Below are 17,763 nucleotides of genomic sequence, written 5' to 3'. Positions count from 1 at the left end.
ACACACACGGGAGCACACTCACACGCTCAACTGTCTGAAAGTTGCGCAGCAGCGCACATACAGTCACACACGCTCAACTGTGTCAAGTTGCGCCGCAGCAGTGCAGCGCAGCTTACACAGTCACAGAGACATCACATTACCGTGCTGCGCTTGCCTACCGGATTATAAAAGACCGACCCGACCCAAAGCCCGACATATACGTGACAAATTGAGCCCGGCCCAGCCCGCGCCGCGCCGACCCGTCGGGTCCCGTCGGGCTCGGGCTGAACTTTTAAGCTCTAGTCACCAGGCCCCTCAGAACCCTTGGAGCAGTCAAATTCTCAGGTGTTAATATAACTCAAATGGAACCAAATGGTCCCTCCACTGGCTGCACTGTATGAGAACACGTCATGTCTGTGATATGCTACTGTTCTGTTTCTTTGTACAAAGTTAACTCATTTACTACCAATGACCAGATATGACCAGATATTTAAAAAACCCTTCTGTACCAATGACCAGATATGACAGATGTGTTTTACTGCATTTAATCCAACATTGCAATGCAGTTTAACTGCTCAAAAAGTAGCTACAGTATTCTTGTTTTGACTGGAAACAGACGAGTAGTTTGGTTAAATATTCCGGTAGTAAATGAGTTAAAGGTGGTGTAAGTGATATTTATTTGTCGTTAAATTAAGTGTTATATTACTCTATATTGTGATGGTAATCAATGCTATAGCGTGTGTGTCTTTAGTTAACGCAATGTTTGGTATACACTAGGGTTCCCACAGTCATGAAATTCCTGGAAATATTTTGAAATTAGAAAAATATTTTTCCAGTACTGGAAAGGTTTTGGAATTTATCAAGGGTCCTGGAAGGTCCTGGAAAAAATAGCTATGCATTGTCTTTGGTTATTGATTTTGTTAATACCTCCGAAATGACAAATTAAACATAGGCCAAATTGTCAAATATTAGAGGCAGAAATTGTGAAAATAGCCGATTACATTGCGAGGCGTTGTTAGCATGTAGATCGGCTATTTTCACAATAGAACCATGTTATACAAAATTCCTCAACTCTTAGTGCTCATCAGGGTGCCGGGTCCCCAGTTAAAATATGATTATTTCGGGGGTCACAGCCTGAAAAGGTTGAGAACCACTGGCATACACTACCTGTCTTTGGGCATTGCGCATAGGAGTAAGCGACCTGTTATTGAGCTGAATTATTGTTATATAGTCCTGGAAATTGGGTTAAATATTCTGGAAAAGTTTTGGAAATTAATTGGTAAAAATGTGTGGGAACCCTGGGTATACCATTTTTTATCCAATCAGGAGAGAGAACTCATACAGGACATTAAGGACAAACCATTGAATTTAAAAGTGATGCAACAAAACAGAAATTAGCTGACAAAATTTCAACTGGAACACAAGCTGATCAATTATTTCTATGTGATGATCTCTGACTCCCCATTGGATAACATTGGTATCCTGCCCTGAAAATGTATTTACGGCTTACGAACACCCACACACTCTATAACAGTGATTACTATCACAACATTGAACTTTGACCTTTTTATAGAAAATCATGTACAGGTACATAGGATGAACATTACTTTCAAAGCAAAGAAGAAAGAATATATTTTTTTAAATATTTTGAATAAAATGCAACACTCTATATTTCACGATTATTTTCTTTTGTTTATAATACACTCAAACAAATAATGCTGAAGTTCACAAACATTTTACATAAAGAAAAGGGAATGTTGTTTTTTACACGTGTCTGTCTGCAGTACGTGATCTTAACATCAGTTAGTTACAGTATCGGTGTTCCTCAATGTGGATTTCAGGGACTCTTGGTTCCTTTATGGGGGTCTAAAATAGACCCTTACAAGTCTGAAACTTTGACAGTGTAACAAATGAATTTGTTATACTGTCAAAGTTAAAGGACAACAAGGGTTAATATTTTAGATAGTCATTAGAGAAAAGAAAAGATGAGTGTTAAAATGTTTTCATTTTCTGCTTTCTATCATTTTAGTGATTTGCATGCATGTCCCCAGGTTGGGGGTATGCATATAAGTTGGCTAAATATGTATTTTTAGACACAATAAGCCCATTCCCAAGATGCACCGCAATCTTTCATGGGCAGATGTGACTTATGAGGGCTGGTGTAAATAGTAACAAAAGAATTGTCAGCTTATTGTGTCTAAAAAGACATATTTAGCCACTTGTACGCATGCCCCCAACCACTGAAATCAAAATACTAAAATGGCTAAAACAATAGAAAGCAGTAAATGAAAACATTTTAACACTCATCGTTTCTTTTTCTAATTACAATCTAAAATATGAACCCTTGTTGTAAAAAACTAAAGTTGTCCTTTAAGGGGAGACCTTCAGGTTTTCAAAGTTTGAGAACCACTGCTGGTATATCATTGCTAACATACTGTCGATGTGAGGGACTACAGTAGGTCCACTGCGTCCTCCTGCTCTCCCAGCTCCCCTTCACCATCGACCATCAAGACCAAGCAACGTCCGTCCGTCCCTCCCCGTAGAGGGCGCTTTTACATCTCCAGCTCGTCTTTGGCCTTCATCCAGTAGCCTGGCAAACCATCCACCTCCTGCGCTTCTGATTGGTCGCTGGGATGAGGAGGCTGGTTTACCAGGCTATTCTTCCTGCCGGCGCGGCTGCTGCTGCGCTTCACCTGCAGCAGCTGAATGCTCAGCAGCACAAAGTTCAAAGTTCACGTCCGTTCATTATGGAACACCAAGATACACTGTAATAAACTATACATAATCGTCACTATCGGGCAGAAACCTTGTATGTTTTCTCTTAAAGGAGCAGTTCACCCCCAAAATGACTTTTTCCTCCTTCTAGCTATATATATATATAATATATATATATATATATATATATATATATACAGGTATATATATATATATATATATATATATATATATATATATATATATATATATATATATATATATATATATATATAGAACTCAAATCTCCATGGTCTTCATCTTGGGGGTGAACTACTCCTTTAATGCTTTTCAAAACCCACAGACAGACTTACATTTTCAACCCATCGTCATATAAAATTCTACTCGTTCTGTGTTTCATAGGAGGGCTGTGGTCACTTCAAGAACCCGCTTACAAGTGACATCAGCATTAAGCATGTTTCGTGTTTTTCCAAACAAGATTTAAAATATTTTATTTCGATCTGTATTTACACCAGAACAATGGCGTCCATTATAGCATGCTAACCTTCCAGGAATAAAACGGTTCTATTAGCTTCATTCGCCATGGATGATGTCACTGGTAGACGGGTTTCTGAACTGCCCACAGCCCTCCTATGAGACACAGAGTGAGCTACAAGCTCAATGTGTCGTGTGAGCTTGTAGATTGGCTATTTGGCTACTTTTGTGTGACACAGTAGAATGAAGGAGTGTTAGTTTATGAAAAACATAAAAGTTGAAATGTGGAAATAACAATGACAATTTGCTAGCATCGATGTCAGCGACATTACCTTGCATAAAGTTCATGTCCATACATTATGGAACAACAAAATAAACGGTAATAAAATATACAAATGTCAACCATTAAATGATGAAAAGTCCTAATTCCAAAGCCTTTAGACCGTATTAAGATACAATACTTAGGTGTTCAATAGCTAGCCCAATGGTTATGTGGAGCATGTATGGAAGCACAACTTTAACATTTACATGTCAAGTACATGCGTTACACGTTAATGTGATATTAATGTGTTAATCATGTGTTACTAATGTTGATTTAAAACACCAGGGTGACATCATGACCGAATCAGGTCAATCACGTAACATCAACTTTATATTTCTATACAGTCAATGGTGCAAACTTTGAAGGCTGTGGACATTTTAAATTAAATATTTACATTGATTACATTCTAACTACTGATAAGACTGGCCATGGAAGCTTTAGTTAAAAGGATCCCTGGATATTTTAGTTATTTGAGAAATAGTTCCTATATTACTCAATCGGTCGCAAGTTGATGTTTGTCCATGTGTGGTCCACTGCTATGAAATGTTATTAGCATGTCCTGATATAACAAAACAACTTAATAATTCCTAAAGTTGATATGGACATCAAAACATCATTTTAAATGTTTTATTAACACATGCATTACATACATTACATAAGGATGTTGTCCCCCTTCAGTAAAAGATGAACTATTTCTAAAACAAATTAAATATTTAAGGTGTTTTTAATAAAAATGTGTAGTCGAGGGCAATTATAATGCATTAAGGCATATTTATCTTATTTGCCAGGGATCCTTTTAAAGGCTTATGATAAAGGCGCTGATGAAGCTGCTTGTCTGGAGTCCATCACTATTCTGCAGCTTCTATAATCTGCACCTCACACACTACTATAGGAGTGTTGTTCTCCTACAGATCGTCAGGCCAACAACAATGCTTTGTTAACGTGAAGATCGGAGAGTGACGGCATCGTGTAATGGAGTTGAAATAGAGATTTTATCCCCCCCCTAAACGTTGTTGCTGAATCATTCTGTTGATTTAGAACAGAATGTGGAGTGCTACTGGAATTAACCCATTTAGGCCTAGAATTATTGAATGCTTTAACCAGTGAAAAATAGCAGATATACAAGGTCGCAGCGTGGCACTCGGTGCCGCGCTGTGAGCTTGTAGATCTGCTATTTTTGATAAAGTCGTGAAAATATGTGCAAATCTTTGAATATATGTATTTTCAAAGCGAACGTTTGTAACTCAAATTTTGCTTCTGGGGGTCCCTGGAACTAAATATTTTGAGATGCGGGTCCGTGGCCAAATTCATATCATGTTGGGGGTCCTTCACATGAAAGGTTTGAGAACCACTGACATAGTAGTCTCTCAAGAACAGACTAACTGAGCTCCAGTTAAGTGAAAAGGACCCTTTCTTTGACGATGGCTAGCCAGATTGCTGAGATAGAAACATAGGTTTTTCAAAAAATCTTAGAAGGACTCAAAAGACACTTATAGAATCGGGTCAAAATTATAATTTTCACGATTTTTCAAAAATAGCAGATCTACAAGCTCGCTTGTATATCTGCTATTTTTCAATAGTTAAAGCATAAAATAATGATACACAATAATGTGTACCCGTTCTAAAAGGGGTTTTAATGTGGACAATAATACGGTACTTGTGACATGACATTTGTGTGACGTTCAGCATAACTACTGCTGATAATGTGACGTCACTGTCGCGGGGGAAACCTTGTATGTCCCACGGACACACTTAAACCACCTTCAACCTTGCCTCAGTATTTTGCGCATGTCATTAAAAGTGCAAATAAATGTTTTGCTAGTTTTACTCATCGTCATATAAGAAGATAAACAGTTGAAATACATGGAGATACAAGGTTTCTGCCCTACGGTGACAACATGCGACATAAGAGGCCAACGTTCACACTTTGACTTCGATGCCGTTCTGCTTCAGGAGGCCCTGCAGTTGACTGTTCTCTTGTTCCTAGGAGACGACACACAGAACAATCACACTTTATTATTATTATTATTATTATGACTGTTCTCTTGTTCCTAGGAGACGACACACAGAACAATCACACTTTATTATTATTACTGTTCTCTTGTTCCTAGGAGACGACACACAGAACAGTCACACTTTATTTAAGAGCATGTATTGCAACAAAGTTACAGAATAGGAAAGCTGAATCAAAGATACTTCACTCAGGCCTTCAAAGCAGATCATTAAGTGAACGTTTGTAACTCAAATTTTGCTTCTGGGGGTCCCTGGAACTAAATATTTTGAGATGGGGGTCCGTGGCCAAATACATATCATTTTGGGGGTCCTTCACATGAAAAGTTTTGAGAACCACTGACATAGTAGTCTCTCAAGAACAGACTAACTGAGCTCCAGTTATGTGAAAAGGACCTTTTCTTTGACGATGGCTAGCCAGATTGCTGACATTGAAACATGGGTTTTTCAAAAAACCTCAGAAGGATTCAAAAGACACTTATAGAATCGGGTCAAAATTCAAATCTTCACGATTTTTCAAAAATAGCAGATCTACAAGCTCGCAGCGCGGCACTCGGTGCCGCGCTGTGAGCTTGTATATCTGCTATTTTTCAATAGTTAAAGCATTCAATAATCCTAGGCCTAAATGGGTAATTAAGTGCAGATATACAGAGTACACATAATATACTGTATATACTAGAGGTTAATTGAAGGACAACTCCTCCCTAAATCACTTCTAGGCCCATTTTCCTACTTGTATTGATCCAAAATTACTGTCCATGAGGTCTATTAGTCACAAATGCTACTGTTTTCCAGTTTGCCCAGCAGCTGTGATAGCATAGAGTGGAGCCTATAAGCCTATCACTTTTACACTATTTGTTGTGGTCAAAAGTGATTTTCTTTTTCATGAACGTGTTACTAATTGTCATTACAAACACATCCATGCCTTGGTTGTCCCACACAAGCCATCACAATCTCATAAATAATGTTTTGGGGTGAGCATTCGGCACAACTGCCAATCAAAGTGACTGTACTGGCCATCATCGCACCACCGATCCAACTGATATGCCCATATATGGGCATGCTGATATGTCTTTGTCCCTTTTATGCCCATATATGAAGATTCCTGGTGAGAATCACATGATTCCTTTTGGACCATATTCTACTGTTAAAATACTAGGCTACATTTAATACTAGAAATGTCACAAATGTGGCATTTTGGAAAGGTTTTTTTTTAAAGTTACGCAGTCCAGGTGAAATATCAGTGTAAATATGTTTTTGAGGGGTACCAACCGCTCCTACATCTGTCTTTGTCTGTTTGTACGTATGTATGTAATGTCCCGCAAAGCTTGTCACTGGCCAGCTTCATGGGACGCTTAATGAAATTAACTCATAAATAGCACTGCTCACTTCACACTAGGTGTGATTTATCGATGTTTCACCATTGATTTCTTTCAAATAAAGACAAAAAGCCTCACCAGCTTGTCGTTGCGTTCCTGCAGATCGGTGACTCTCTTGACCAGGTGGTCGTAGCTTTCCTTCAGCTGGTGCAGCTTATGGTCCGCACGATTCTTCACCGACAGAATGATGCCTGGTGCAACATAAAGGTTATGGTTATGACCTCACACGTATGGATTATTAAGACCTCACAGTCACACGTATGGATTATTTGCACACCCATAATCAGTTCAAGTTTAACATTTTACACATTTTCCTAATGACCGAGGTTAGATCCACAAGTGACTAGATAAGGATTTTTTTGGAACCGGATTATCACAGAGCTGTCAGAGCTGATTCGTATCGTGGACACATTTGCTATACAAACATTTTAATTTCAAGGACCATCATACAGACCTGTAAGGGTCCATTTGGATATACAAGCTCACAGCACGGCACTGAGTGCCACGCTGCGTGCTTGTAAATCTGCTATTTTTTGAAAAAGTCGTGATAAAGTGTGCACATCTTTGAATATATGTATATTCAAAGCGAACGTTTGTAACTCAAATTTTGCTTCTGGGTGGTCCCTTGAACTAAATATGTTGAATTGGGGTCTGTGGCCAAATAAATATCATTTTGGGGGTCCTTCACATGAAAAGGTTTGAGAACCACTGACAGTCTCTCAAGAACAAACTAACTGAACTCCAGTTAAGTGAAAAGGACCTTTTCTTTGACAATGGCTGGCCAGATTGCTGACATAGAAACATATGTTTTTCAAAAAATCTTAGAAGGATTCAAAAGACACTTATAGAATCGGGTCAAAATTCAAATTTTCACGATTTTTCAAAAATAGCAGATCTACAAGCTCGCTGTGAGCTTGTATATCTGCTATTTTTCAATAGCTAAAGCATAAAATAATGATACACAATATAGTGTACCCGTTCTGAATGGGTTAAAATCGATTTTTCGATTCAGTTACTATATCGTTACACCCCTAGTAACTAACTATTATTATTGATGTTAGCGTGAACTCACTGTTGATGATGCGGACCACCCTCCAGAGACGGAACACCACCACCAGGCCCACCCCTGCCATGCCGTTCCCAGTGATGGAGACAATGTCCAGCGAGAAGGAAATGATCACGATGATCCCGTCAAACACCTCGAACTTGTGGTCGAAGAACTCCCGGCGGAAGGTGTAGAGCTTCCCCGCCAGCTCCACCAGGAAGAAGGAGATCACCGCCAGACTGAGGAATTCAAACACCTGGACACAACAAAGGGACGGAAACAGTTATAGTCAGGGAAAATTAGCAGAATACTTGTCAAATCTGGGAATAAATTCCTTACCAAACGATTTCTTCACCAATGTGTCCGTAAAGGTGTCTAGTAACATATCTAACAAAGATTGAAATTCAACATCCCTAGCAAAATGTTTGACAGCTAGGGTAATTCTGGGTCTCATTCACTTACACTATACACTATACTATAAGGGAAGAAATTACTCCCAAAAAATATACTTTAAGTAGCATGTGAGGGGTCTAACTATGTGTTTTTAATTATTCTGAATCCATTGCAAGCATTTGTTTTGCACGAAAAACATTCCTTGGGCCAGAAATGGACCCCATACACCTTGTGAAAAGTGATGACTCATCACTAAACCATCGTTTTCTTTGCGACTGATTTTGGCCCAATGAATGTTTTTCGTGCAAAACAAATGCTTGCAATGGATTCAGAATAATTAAAAACTCCTAGTTAGACCCCTAACATGCTACTTAAAACATATTTTTGGGAGTGAATGAGACCCAGAATTACCCTAGCTGTCAAATATTTAGCTAGGGATGTTGAATTTCAATCTTTGTTAGATATGTTACTAGACACCTTTACGAACACATTGGTGAAGAAATTGCTTGGTAAGGAATTTATTCCCAGGGTTTTATAAAAATTCCCTAACTATTAATCAGGGAAATGCTTTAAATTGCGAAACATTGTGACCTTGGCTATCTGTTTAAAGATGTTTATTGTAGAGTGAAAAAAGGTTATGTATTATGACAGAATGACAGGTTCTGTCAAATGACAGGTTTAATTCCAATGTTTTTTATAATTGTCTTTCTTTACTTTGTTTGTCATAGTTTCACTGAGTTCCAAGCCGTTACGTTTGTTCAAATTAGCCAAAACCTTTACCTGGGAAATGCTTGAATTCTGTCTAATAACTATTACTATTATTACTATCACAATATGCAGCTTTTAACAAAAAAGAAAAGAAAAAGAAAACTTTGAGAAGTTTGAGAACGACTGAAGTAAACACAGTCTAACACAGGGCTCATCGCCATGCTGCCTTGTGCTGGACACTTTTGTCAAAAATGAAAGGAATTGCCACGGACATTCAAAATGAGTGGACAATTATATTACCAGAAACGTATAGAGAGCTAGGCCTGAATGACCATAACAGGTCTGGAACTCTGCGAGCGTTCAAATGGAACCAAATGGACCCGTAAGGGTCAGAGTTAAGGGGGGTCCTTGCAAATAAAACATTTGAGAACCACTATTGCAGCGGTGGACTCCTAATAGGCAATACAGTGTCATAGTAAATCAGAGTCATAGGCCTACATATTCTGAAGAACATTCAGTAGCTGTACTGGGTCTTCTAATCAAAATGAGAACATTGTAACAGCGTGTAAATCTACCATTTGCCACGGAAAAGTAGGGATGGGACGATAAGCGTTAAAAAAAACACTCACGATAATCATATCGTGGAGATTTAATTTATCGTGATATCGTCCTCCGTCATGCACTGGGATCAATTCAGCTTTTATTTGCCGAGCTGCATATCCAGTACCATTTAAACCCTCTATAATTGGTAATATACATACTTTTTTCCCCACTCTCTATAAAATTCTTTGCCAAAGAATATCCGATCTACAAGCTCACAATGCGTCACAACGCGTTGTGAGCTTGTAGATCTGCATTCTTTTGGCAAATGTTCCGCCCCAGGATAATGGATTTTTATTATCGCGATAATATCGTAGATCGTGATTTCTTTTGTCACAATAATCGTGATATGACATTTTCATATCGTCCCATCCCTACTGACAAGACCAAGTCTTTTGCCACGGACACACTGATCATACTGATCATACATCATGTATGTAAAAGTGAACAGAGCGTAGGCTGACCTCGGCTGCGATCTCGGCTGCCTCCGAGGGCTCGCCGCCCTCCTCGCGGCCCTCCTCGCCGCCCTCCTCGCCGTGCTCCTCATAATAAGGACGCATGGTGGGGGGGCTGGTCTCTCCCTCTGGGATCTTCCCCAGGTCGGGGTCCAGCAGCAGCTGGAGCAGCACGAACAGCGCGTCCAGGACCACCAGCATCACAATGATGATCTGAGAACAAAACACAAAACACCTTAAAACAGGGCTCTTCAATGTTGTAGTTTTTCAGCCCAAGGACCCTCTAGCTGAGAGAGAGCTGAAGCAGGGACCCCCACTACGTATTGTATAAAATTGTGTTGCAGATTAAAACATTTCATAGATTTCTTAGACCGGTTAGACTTGTTTGACAGCACTACAAGTGGTTCGTGTAGAAAACATAATGTTCTTATCCCACAAAGATTTGGAGGACCCCTTGTAGTAACTCTGAGGACCCCCTAGAGACTAACCCCTGCTGTAAGTGGTTAGTATGTTTATACAATGTAGTGTGTATACTGTGTTATACTATGCCTGTAAGTACATAGTCTGTATTCTGCACACTAAATGTGACAATAAATAAATGCCCTCTTAGGAATCAATGAATTCTAATCTTGTCAGGTCTCCTCACAGGAAGGAGTCTTGTGAAAGTATGTTTCCGTCTCCTCCCCTCAGAGAATTTCCACACCTTTAAGGTTTAAAACAAAGGTTTCAACGCTGCCACACTTTCAAAATGTATTCTTGCGTCACAAGACATTACAACGAAATGTGTGGCTTTTCTATGCTAAAGGAGTAGTTCACCCCCAAAATGACTTGTTTTTCCTATTGATTACTCACACCATGGAGACTTAAGTTCAATATTTTTTTTTTTTCGTATTTGGCGCATTCCTAAGACAATAATTTGATTATAGCGGGGGTATAATGGGGGTAAATCATTTTACACTTTGGCAATTCAAAGAAATCTTGAATTTCTTTTACGAATTGTAATAATTTAGAAGTCTTCTCTTCTGCATCCAAATACTTATCATTCTGGGGGTCCTTGACATGAACATGTTTGAGAACCACTCACTGCCTTAAATGAGACTGTTTGTTGAGAATCATTCAGGTTTGCACGCAAAGCATTGGTTGGACTTTTTTTTACTGTGTTACATCCACCAAACAGCATGTGTGACAATAACATAGTCATGAAGCTGGAGCCGTAATGTGTAATGTTTTGGTATTTGTCTGAATGAATAATTGTTTGTCTCTCCAGCACAAAGAGGAACAGACCAAAACAGAGCTTCTGTAAGTGAGTGGAGGGCTGGGTGAAATGAACAAACATTCATACAGTAGATCTAGAAGCTCATAGCTCATACGATGCAACGAGGTGGGCTTCTATTTTTAAATGACAAAATAGGATTTAAGTGATCAAACCAGGGGTGGCAGTGGCTCAGGAAGGGCAGGTTGCTGCCTTGCATGGTTTCCTCTGCTCCATGCGTGAACGGCCATACATTTCGGCAGTATTGACAATTTTACTTTGGTAAAACCTTTGAGCACTTTTTGGACCACTGCAGTGTGTGTGTGTGTGTGTGTGTGTGTGTGTGTGTGTGTGTGTGTGTGTACCTGGAAGCGGTTGGAGGTGAACAGTCTCCTCAGGTGGTCCCTGAAGGTCAGCTTGACGGGGGCGGAGGCGGGGGACAGCTCGTCACTGCCCACGTGCACGGGGGTCTCGTCCAGCTCCGCCCACTTACCGGGCTGTTGATCGCCCACCGTGGTGAAATGCCTCATATACTTTTCCATGATGAGCACCTCTGTTCACTGTATACCTTATGAGAGAGAGAGAGAGAGAGAGAGAGAGAGAGAGAGAGAAAGAAAGAAAGAAAGAAAATGAGAAGTTAGAAATTTTTATGTGATTGGCTTACCACTTATGCCTAAAATACTTCAAATAGCCGATCTACATCGACATGTTCTGAGCTTTTGGTCAGCTATTTGAAATATTTAAAAATGTGGTTCTGTTGACGCATATCTGTGTCACTTTGGATTTGAAACACCATTATGAAAAATAGCAGATATACAAGCTCACAGTCTTTGAATATTTAAGTCTTTGAATATTTCTGACCCGATTCAATAAATGTCTTCTAAATCCTTCTTCTAAATCAGTGGTTCTTAAACGTTTTCATGTCAAGGACCCCCAAAATTACATGTGTTTGGCCACGGACCCCCATCTCAAAATATGTTGTTCCAGGGACCCCCCCAGAAGCAAATATTTGAGTTACAAATGTTCGCTTTTAAAAAGATATATTCAAAGACTTGCAACAAAGACTCGCGATTTTTCAAAAATAGCAGATCTACAAGCTCACAGCGCGGCACTCGGTGCCGCGCTGTGAGCTTGTATATCTGCTATTTTTCAATAGTTAAAGCATTGAATAATTCTAGGCCTAATGTACACCTATAGGCTCTCAGAGAGGCTGGTTACAAGGTTATGTATGGTATGGTATGGTATGGTATGGTATGGTATGGTATGGTATTATAAGCTTTTCAGGGAGGTTCATAACAATTACTCTAAATAAAATGAAAATAAAAGCCTAGTTAGCGTGGCTACATAACAATCCAGCCATTACATTTAGAGAGGCAGCATATTTATAATGGAATTAGCATGGAGGATGGTTTGTCTGTGTTGTTGATGAGCTGCCATGTCTCTCATTTCGCCACTTGAAACCAGCTATAGCATCCCTATTCTGGGGCAAACATTTGGTGAAAATGGCTGATCTACAAGCTCACAGTGCATAGCGTCACAACCTGCTGTGAGCTTGTAGATCGGCTGTTTGTACATGACTTTGACTAAAAACGAATTGTTCTATCAATAGTATACACATTTCACCATTTAGTTGAGTTAAACATGAATCAGGCCTACCTAATGTATTATATTCACAATCGTCTCATCATTTATCACACAGTATAAAGTCATTTCTGAGATGGAAAGAAAGGTGTATACATACAGTACATACATACCTGGCCAACACAGCTCATTAATAAGGTTTCCTATGTAAACAAGCCCAAAAGGCTTTCTTGGATCTACTTTTAGTTGACCGTGTACCAGTGAACTGTCATGAAACTGTACCTTTTCCTTTGCAAACTTCTAATAAAGTCCTCAATCAATCAATACATGCATACATACAAACACAGGCAAGTAAGTAAGAAAGAAAGAAAGAAAAGCATGGTTTAAAGGTAATGATATAAATGCAGGCCTAACAGAGGAATGGATGTCTACTTACTGTCAGCGGTGTTGAGGTGTTGAGTGTCTGGGAGTCAGTCAGTCAGCAGAGTGATCTGGAAGAAGAGCTCTGTATTTCAGCATTTCAGAGCAGATTTCTCCACGTCTTGAACAACGCTTACTTCTCCTTTTCAAGAGAAATCCCCCTGCCTGTGAATAATAAACCAAATGCAAACTATTAGTCGCAACTCCTTCCTTGCAACAGAAGGCCAGTCCCCACCGATGCAACTAAAATGCAAATGCCTTTGGAGACGATGGTTGCAGGTGTTGCAAGTACAGAGTTGTTGCATGTTGCAAGGAGTTGACTGGCCTTCAGAGAGCTTTGTGAAATTGTAAATTGTTCCAAAAATGTTGAAGATCTTTCAAAATCTTTCAAAAATAGGCCTTTTGTAATAGAATAAAATAGAATAAAAATAATAAAATTAGGTTAAAGTGGTTTAAAAAGATTCTGCTTCTACATTAACCAATTAAGCTTTGGACCCCCTGTAATCCCCTCAAAGGACCCCTGGGGGTACCCAGACAACACTCTGAGAACCACTGGAGTAGACTGCAGAATGAAGCCATGGTTTCAAGTCAAATGGATGACAATTTAAAAATGTAATTCCTATATGTTTCTATTTTATCGTCATTTTAACACAGGAACATCTAAGCAGTTACAAAAAAGTGCTTTGTGTATTTAGGACAGGCTGGTTTAGCTGAGTGCCACTGAGGCATAGCATTGATCAGTGGTTCCTAAACCTTTTTTTAGCCTGTGACCCAGAAATTAGACATTTGTCCAGGACCCAAACTAGTCAAAATAGCAGATCTACAAACACACAATGTTGAGAGCTAGCTTGTAGATCAGCTATTTTCACTACTTCTTAATTATTATCCCCGTATGTTTTATTTATGGGATTTCTTAGATGTGTTTGCTCGTTTGTTTCAACATTTACAAAATTATTCAATTTCTAAAACTACAACGATATATTTCCAAAGGGTTTCCATCTTTTTAAATACGTATTTTAATTTCTGTTGGAAAATAAAATGGGATTTTTACTCAAGTTGTGACCCATAAAAATTGGTCTGTGACCCACAAAAGGGTTGCGAACCAGTGTTTGGGAAACAAACCAACATAAAGTTTAAGTGTATAGAGGGTATCTGCACATTTCTAAAGTGACAATTTAAGGACTTTTTTGATACCTCTAAAATGACAAATTAAACATTGGCCAAATTGTCAAATATTATAGGCAGAAATTGTGAAAATAGCCGATGTACATGCTCACGAGGCGTTGTGAGCATGTAGATCTGCTATTTTCACAATTTCATGTTATACAAAATGTAATGCCTCAACTCTTAGTGCTCAACAGGGTGTGTGTGTGTGTGTGGGGGGGGGGGGGTGTTCCCAGTTAAAATATGATCATTTTGGGAGGTCGTGGCCTGAAAAGGTTGAGAAACACTGGCATAGATGATGTCTAGCCGCAAATAGCAACACTAGATTTTTGTTATAATCGGATGAATCTAGGGTTGCAATACTTCCCGGCCATAGGCAGCCAATGCATCAAAACGTTTTTTTTTTTTTTGCTATCTGATTGTGTTAAACGACATCAAACTCACCAATATTGCGGCTCTATGGAAAGCTTGGAATTTACTCTTGCTATCTGCAAAGTGTTTGTTTCAGAAAAATCCAAAGTAGACATGTTAGAAGCTACTTTCTATCCAAGAAATTTGGTACAGGTGATAATTTTGTCTAAGTCCTGGAGTTTGGAAGCACTCGTGGAAAATCCCTCAACGGTCCTGTGACCACCTGGTTCTAAATGTCACATTATGCAGGAGGCAGCGGGACATGGCGTTATAGAAGACGAGCGCTTCCGAAGTTCAACACTTAGAAAATAAACCATGTCTGCTCGGATTTCTTGACAGAAAATAAATCATAACAATTCTATGGTGGATTTTTCAGATACAAACACTTTGCAGATAGCAAGAGTAAATTCCAAGCTTTCCACAATATTGGTGAGTTTGAAGTCGTTTAATACAATCAGATAGCAAAAAACTGTTTTGATGCATTGTATCCCTATGGGAGGTATTGCAACCCTAGATTCATCCGATTATAAAAAAAATCTAGTGTTGCAATTTGCGGCTAGATGATGTCTGTCAGTGATGACCTCCAGGAGGTCTGATAGCTAATCTTCACCATCATTACAAATACAACTAGAACACAACTTCTATTGATAAGAGTTTCACGGTGCAATTGACTCATTTGACTGATTGATTGAATAGAAGGTACAGTTTCATGACGTTACAGTTCACTGGTAGGCCTACAAGGCCAACTAAAATGTACTTGGCTTATTTGCACAGGAAACCATTCAATACCTTTATCTAGACAGACAGACAGTCCGTCATTCTATGTTAGGCTATATGAGTTTAAAAAAAGGACCTCAACTGAAAGGTATCCTTTTATTTTAGCCTAAAACACCAAATCATGTCTAATAAACAAATGTATGTTCTCAGATTGGATTCACAGAGATAAACTCAGCCTATAGCCTATTTGCATATCGTTTTCCTGACTATATCTACTGCATAGTACTGTGTTCTATTCGTCTGTCTTTCAATGTTATATGAGATAGGCCTACTTCAATGCGGTTTCCTATGGAAATAAGCGTATCTTTTCTATCTCCTTTTAGTAGACCTTAAGTTGTACCAGTGAACTGTACCTTCATGGAACTGTACCTTTTCCTATGCAAACTTCTAATAAAGTCTTCAATCAATCAATCAATCAATGTCAGACCAAATCATAGGCTATCTAACAAACACAAAAGTATGTTCTCAGATTGGATTCACAAAGATAAATATCTATTATCGTGCTCAGCCTATAGCCTATTTGCATATCGAATTGCAACTATAACTTATAACTTGGCTGAGTGAGACATACCCAGACAGGCCTACAACTTATCTGTATTCATTTCATTCTGCATTTATTTGAGCAAGCAGCGGTCAGTCAAAAAATTACTTTCTAAAACGCCCCAAAGTGTTGCATATCCACTGCAGAAAAGAATGCAATTGATGAAGCTGTGATCCTAAATAAGGCCTACAATTTACACAAGTTTGCAACTTGCAATACGACAGTGTGGAACATCAAAATAGATCAATCTCACGTCTCAACTCATCATGTGATCTCTCTTGATCATAAACAGTGAATTCTGCTTGCAAAGCATTATTCTGTCTCAAACTCTTTTTAGCGCACAATACATTTAATGAAAATAAACCATACCAGCACCAACGCTACCAGGGATCTATTTGCCCGTGAGTCGCTTTTTGCAGTTTGTGGTTAAAGTCGCACATAGCGGCTCACCTCTGTTCCAAAAGCTCTTGTTTTTTTTAGGACGCTGGGTTTTAGAATAAACACACTCTAAACTCCTCCTCTCCGAGTCCAAACTAGCATTTCCTAAAGGAAGTACAACCACACACATCTCCACTTTCCTGTTCTATCCCGCTGCCTCGACCTACAACATTCAGCCACTAGATGTCGCACTAAACTCACTCGTCTTGTTTTTAAAGGAGTTTAGTTCACCCCCAAAAAGACTATATTTCTCACGCCATGGAGACTAGAGTTCAATTATATATATAAATAAATATTATATATATATATATATATATATATATATAAATATATATATATATATATATACATATATATATATATATATATATATATATATATATACATATACATATACATATATACATATACATATACATATATATGGGTCAGTGACGTGACGCCCCAAAAAACATGTTTTTTAAAAAACTTTAAATAGCAGGCATAAAAATTATTTACTTTTGTTCTACTCACTCTCAACTTTATGGAAACACATTTTGTTTTTAGATATTTTATTGGAATCAGACTTTATTGAGCAGTTTGTTGTACTTGTGCCTAAAACCGTCATCTGGTGTGACATGACAATAATTGTTCATAAAATGAAAATGGAGTACACCTTTCTTAAGTTACTCACTTTATCAAAGTCCTTTATCATAACTAACCTGTGATCCACTATAGTTTTGTGAAAATTAATTGAATCTGTATATTTTTTTCATAATCAACACTCTGTGTGAGGCCCATGTTGTCGATCTTTCAACATATTTTAATTTTATTCTGACAAAAACTTTCTTTAAAATTACACAAATATTTGTGACTCTTCCTGATACTATTTTCTATGTAAACCATACACATTTTTTTGGTTTCATCATTAATAAAGGTATGATTTCTCACTATTTGGAATGTCACACCAGATGACTTAGTGTCACACCAGATGACCATATCTTCATGTGTCAAAGCAAACTGTGTTTTAACCTACCTATTAGTGAGTACTGAACTTTACTGATTGATTAAACAATTACCCAGGAAAAACAGCAACAGTAAAATTGTTTTAACATTAAAT

At 38.5% G+C, this 17,763-nt stretch overlaps 1 protein-coding gene across 1 annotated transcript; it reads right to left on the bottom strand.

Moving 5' to 3' along the window:
• Positions 1-3,374: 3,374 nt before the first annotated feature.
• On the bottom strand, positions 3,375-16,681 carry hvcn1 (hydrogen voltage-gated channel 1). The gene is made up of 7 exons (XM_080728427.1): positions 16,596-16,681; positions 13,350-13,498; positions 11,698-11,900; positions 10,090-10,293; positions 7,952-8,180; positions 6,958-7,070; positions 3,375-5,473 (listed from the first exon to the last, which is right to left on the bottom strand). Exons 3-7 carry the CDS (start codon positions 11,872-11,874, stop codon positions 5,411-5,413), a joined length of 786 nt encoding a protein of 261 aa, XP_080584553.1. The 5' UTR covers positions 11,875-11,900; positions 13,350-13,498; positions 16,596-16,681; the 3' UTR covers positions 3,375-5,410.
• Positions 16,682-17,763: the final 1,082 nt, after the last annotated feature.

This window comes from Nannobrachium achirus (assembly GCF_963921795.1).
Source record: "Nannobrachium achirus genome assembly, chromosome: 6".
Classification (NCBI taxonomy): Eukaryota; Metazoa; Chordata; class Actinopteri; order Myctophiformes; family Myctophidae; genus Nannobrachium; species Nannobrachium achirus.
The sequence above is the reverse complement of the archived record's forward strand: the minus strand, read 5'-3'. Positions and strand labels throughout refer to the sequence as shown.

Bases quoted from the DNA above. Each gene is read 5' to 3' on its own strand.
- hvcn1 (XM_080728427.1), bottom strand. From the start codon at position 11,874: ATGGAAAAGTATATGAGGCATTTCACCACGGTGGGCGATCAACAGCCC. The intron at 10,294-11,697 runs GTACACACACAC...TTTTGTTCTCAG, and splicing joins TCACCTCCAACCGCTTCCAG to ATCATCATTGTGATGCTGGT. The intron at 7,071-7,951 runs GTGAGTTCACGC...ATGTTGCACCAG, and splicing joins GGTGGTCCGCATCATCAACA to GCATCATTCTGTCGGTGAAG.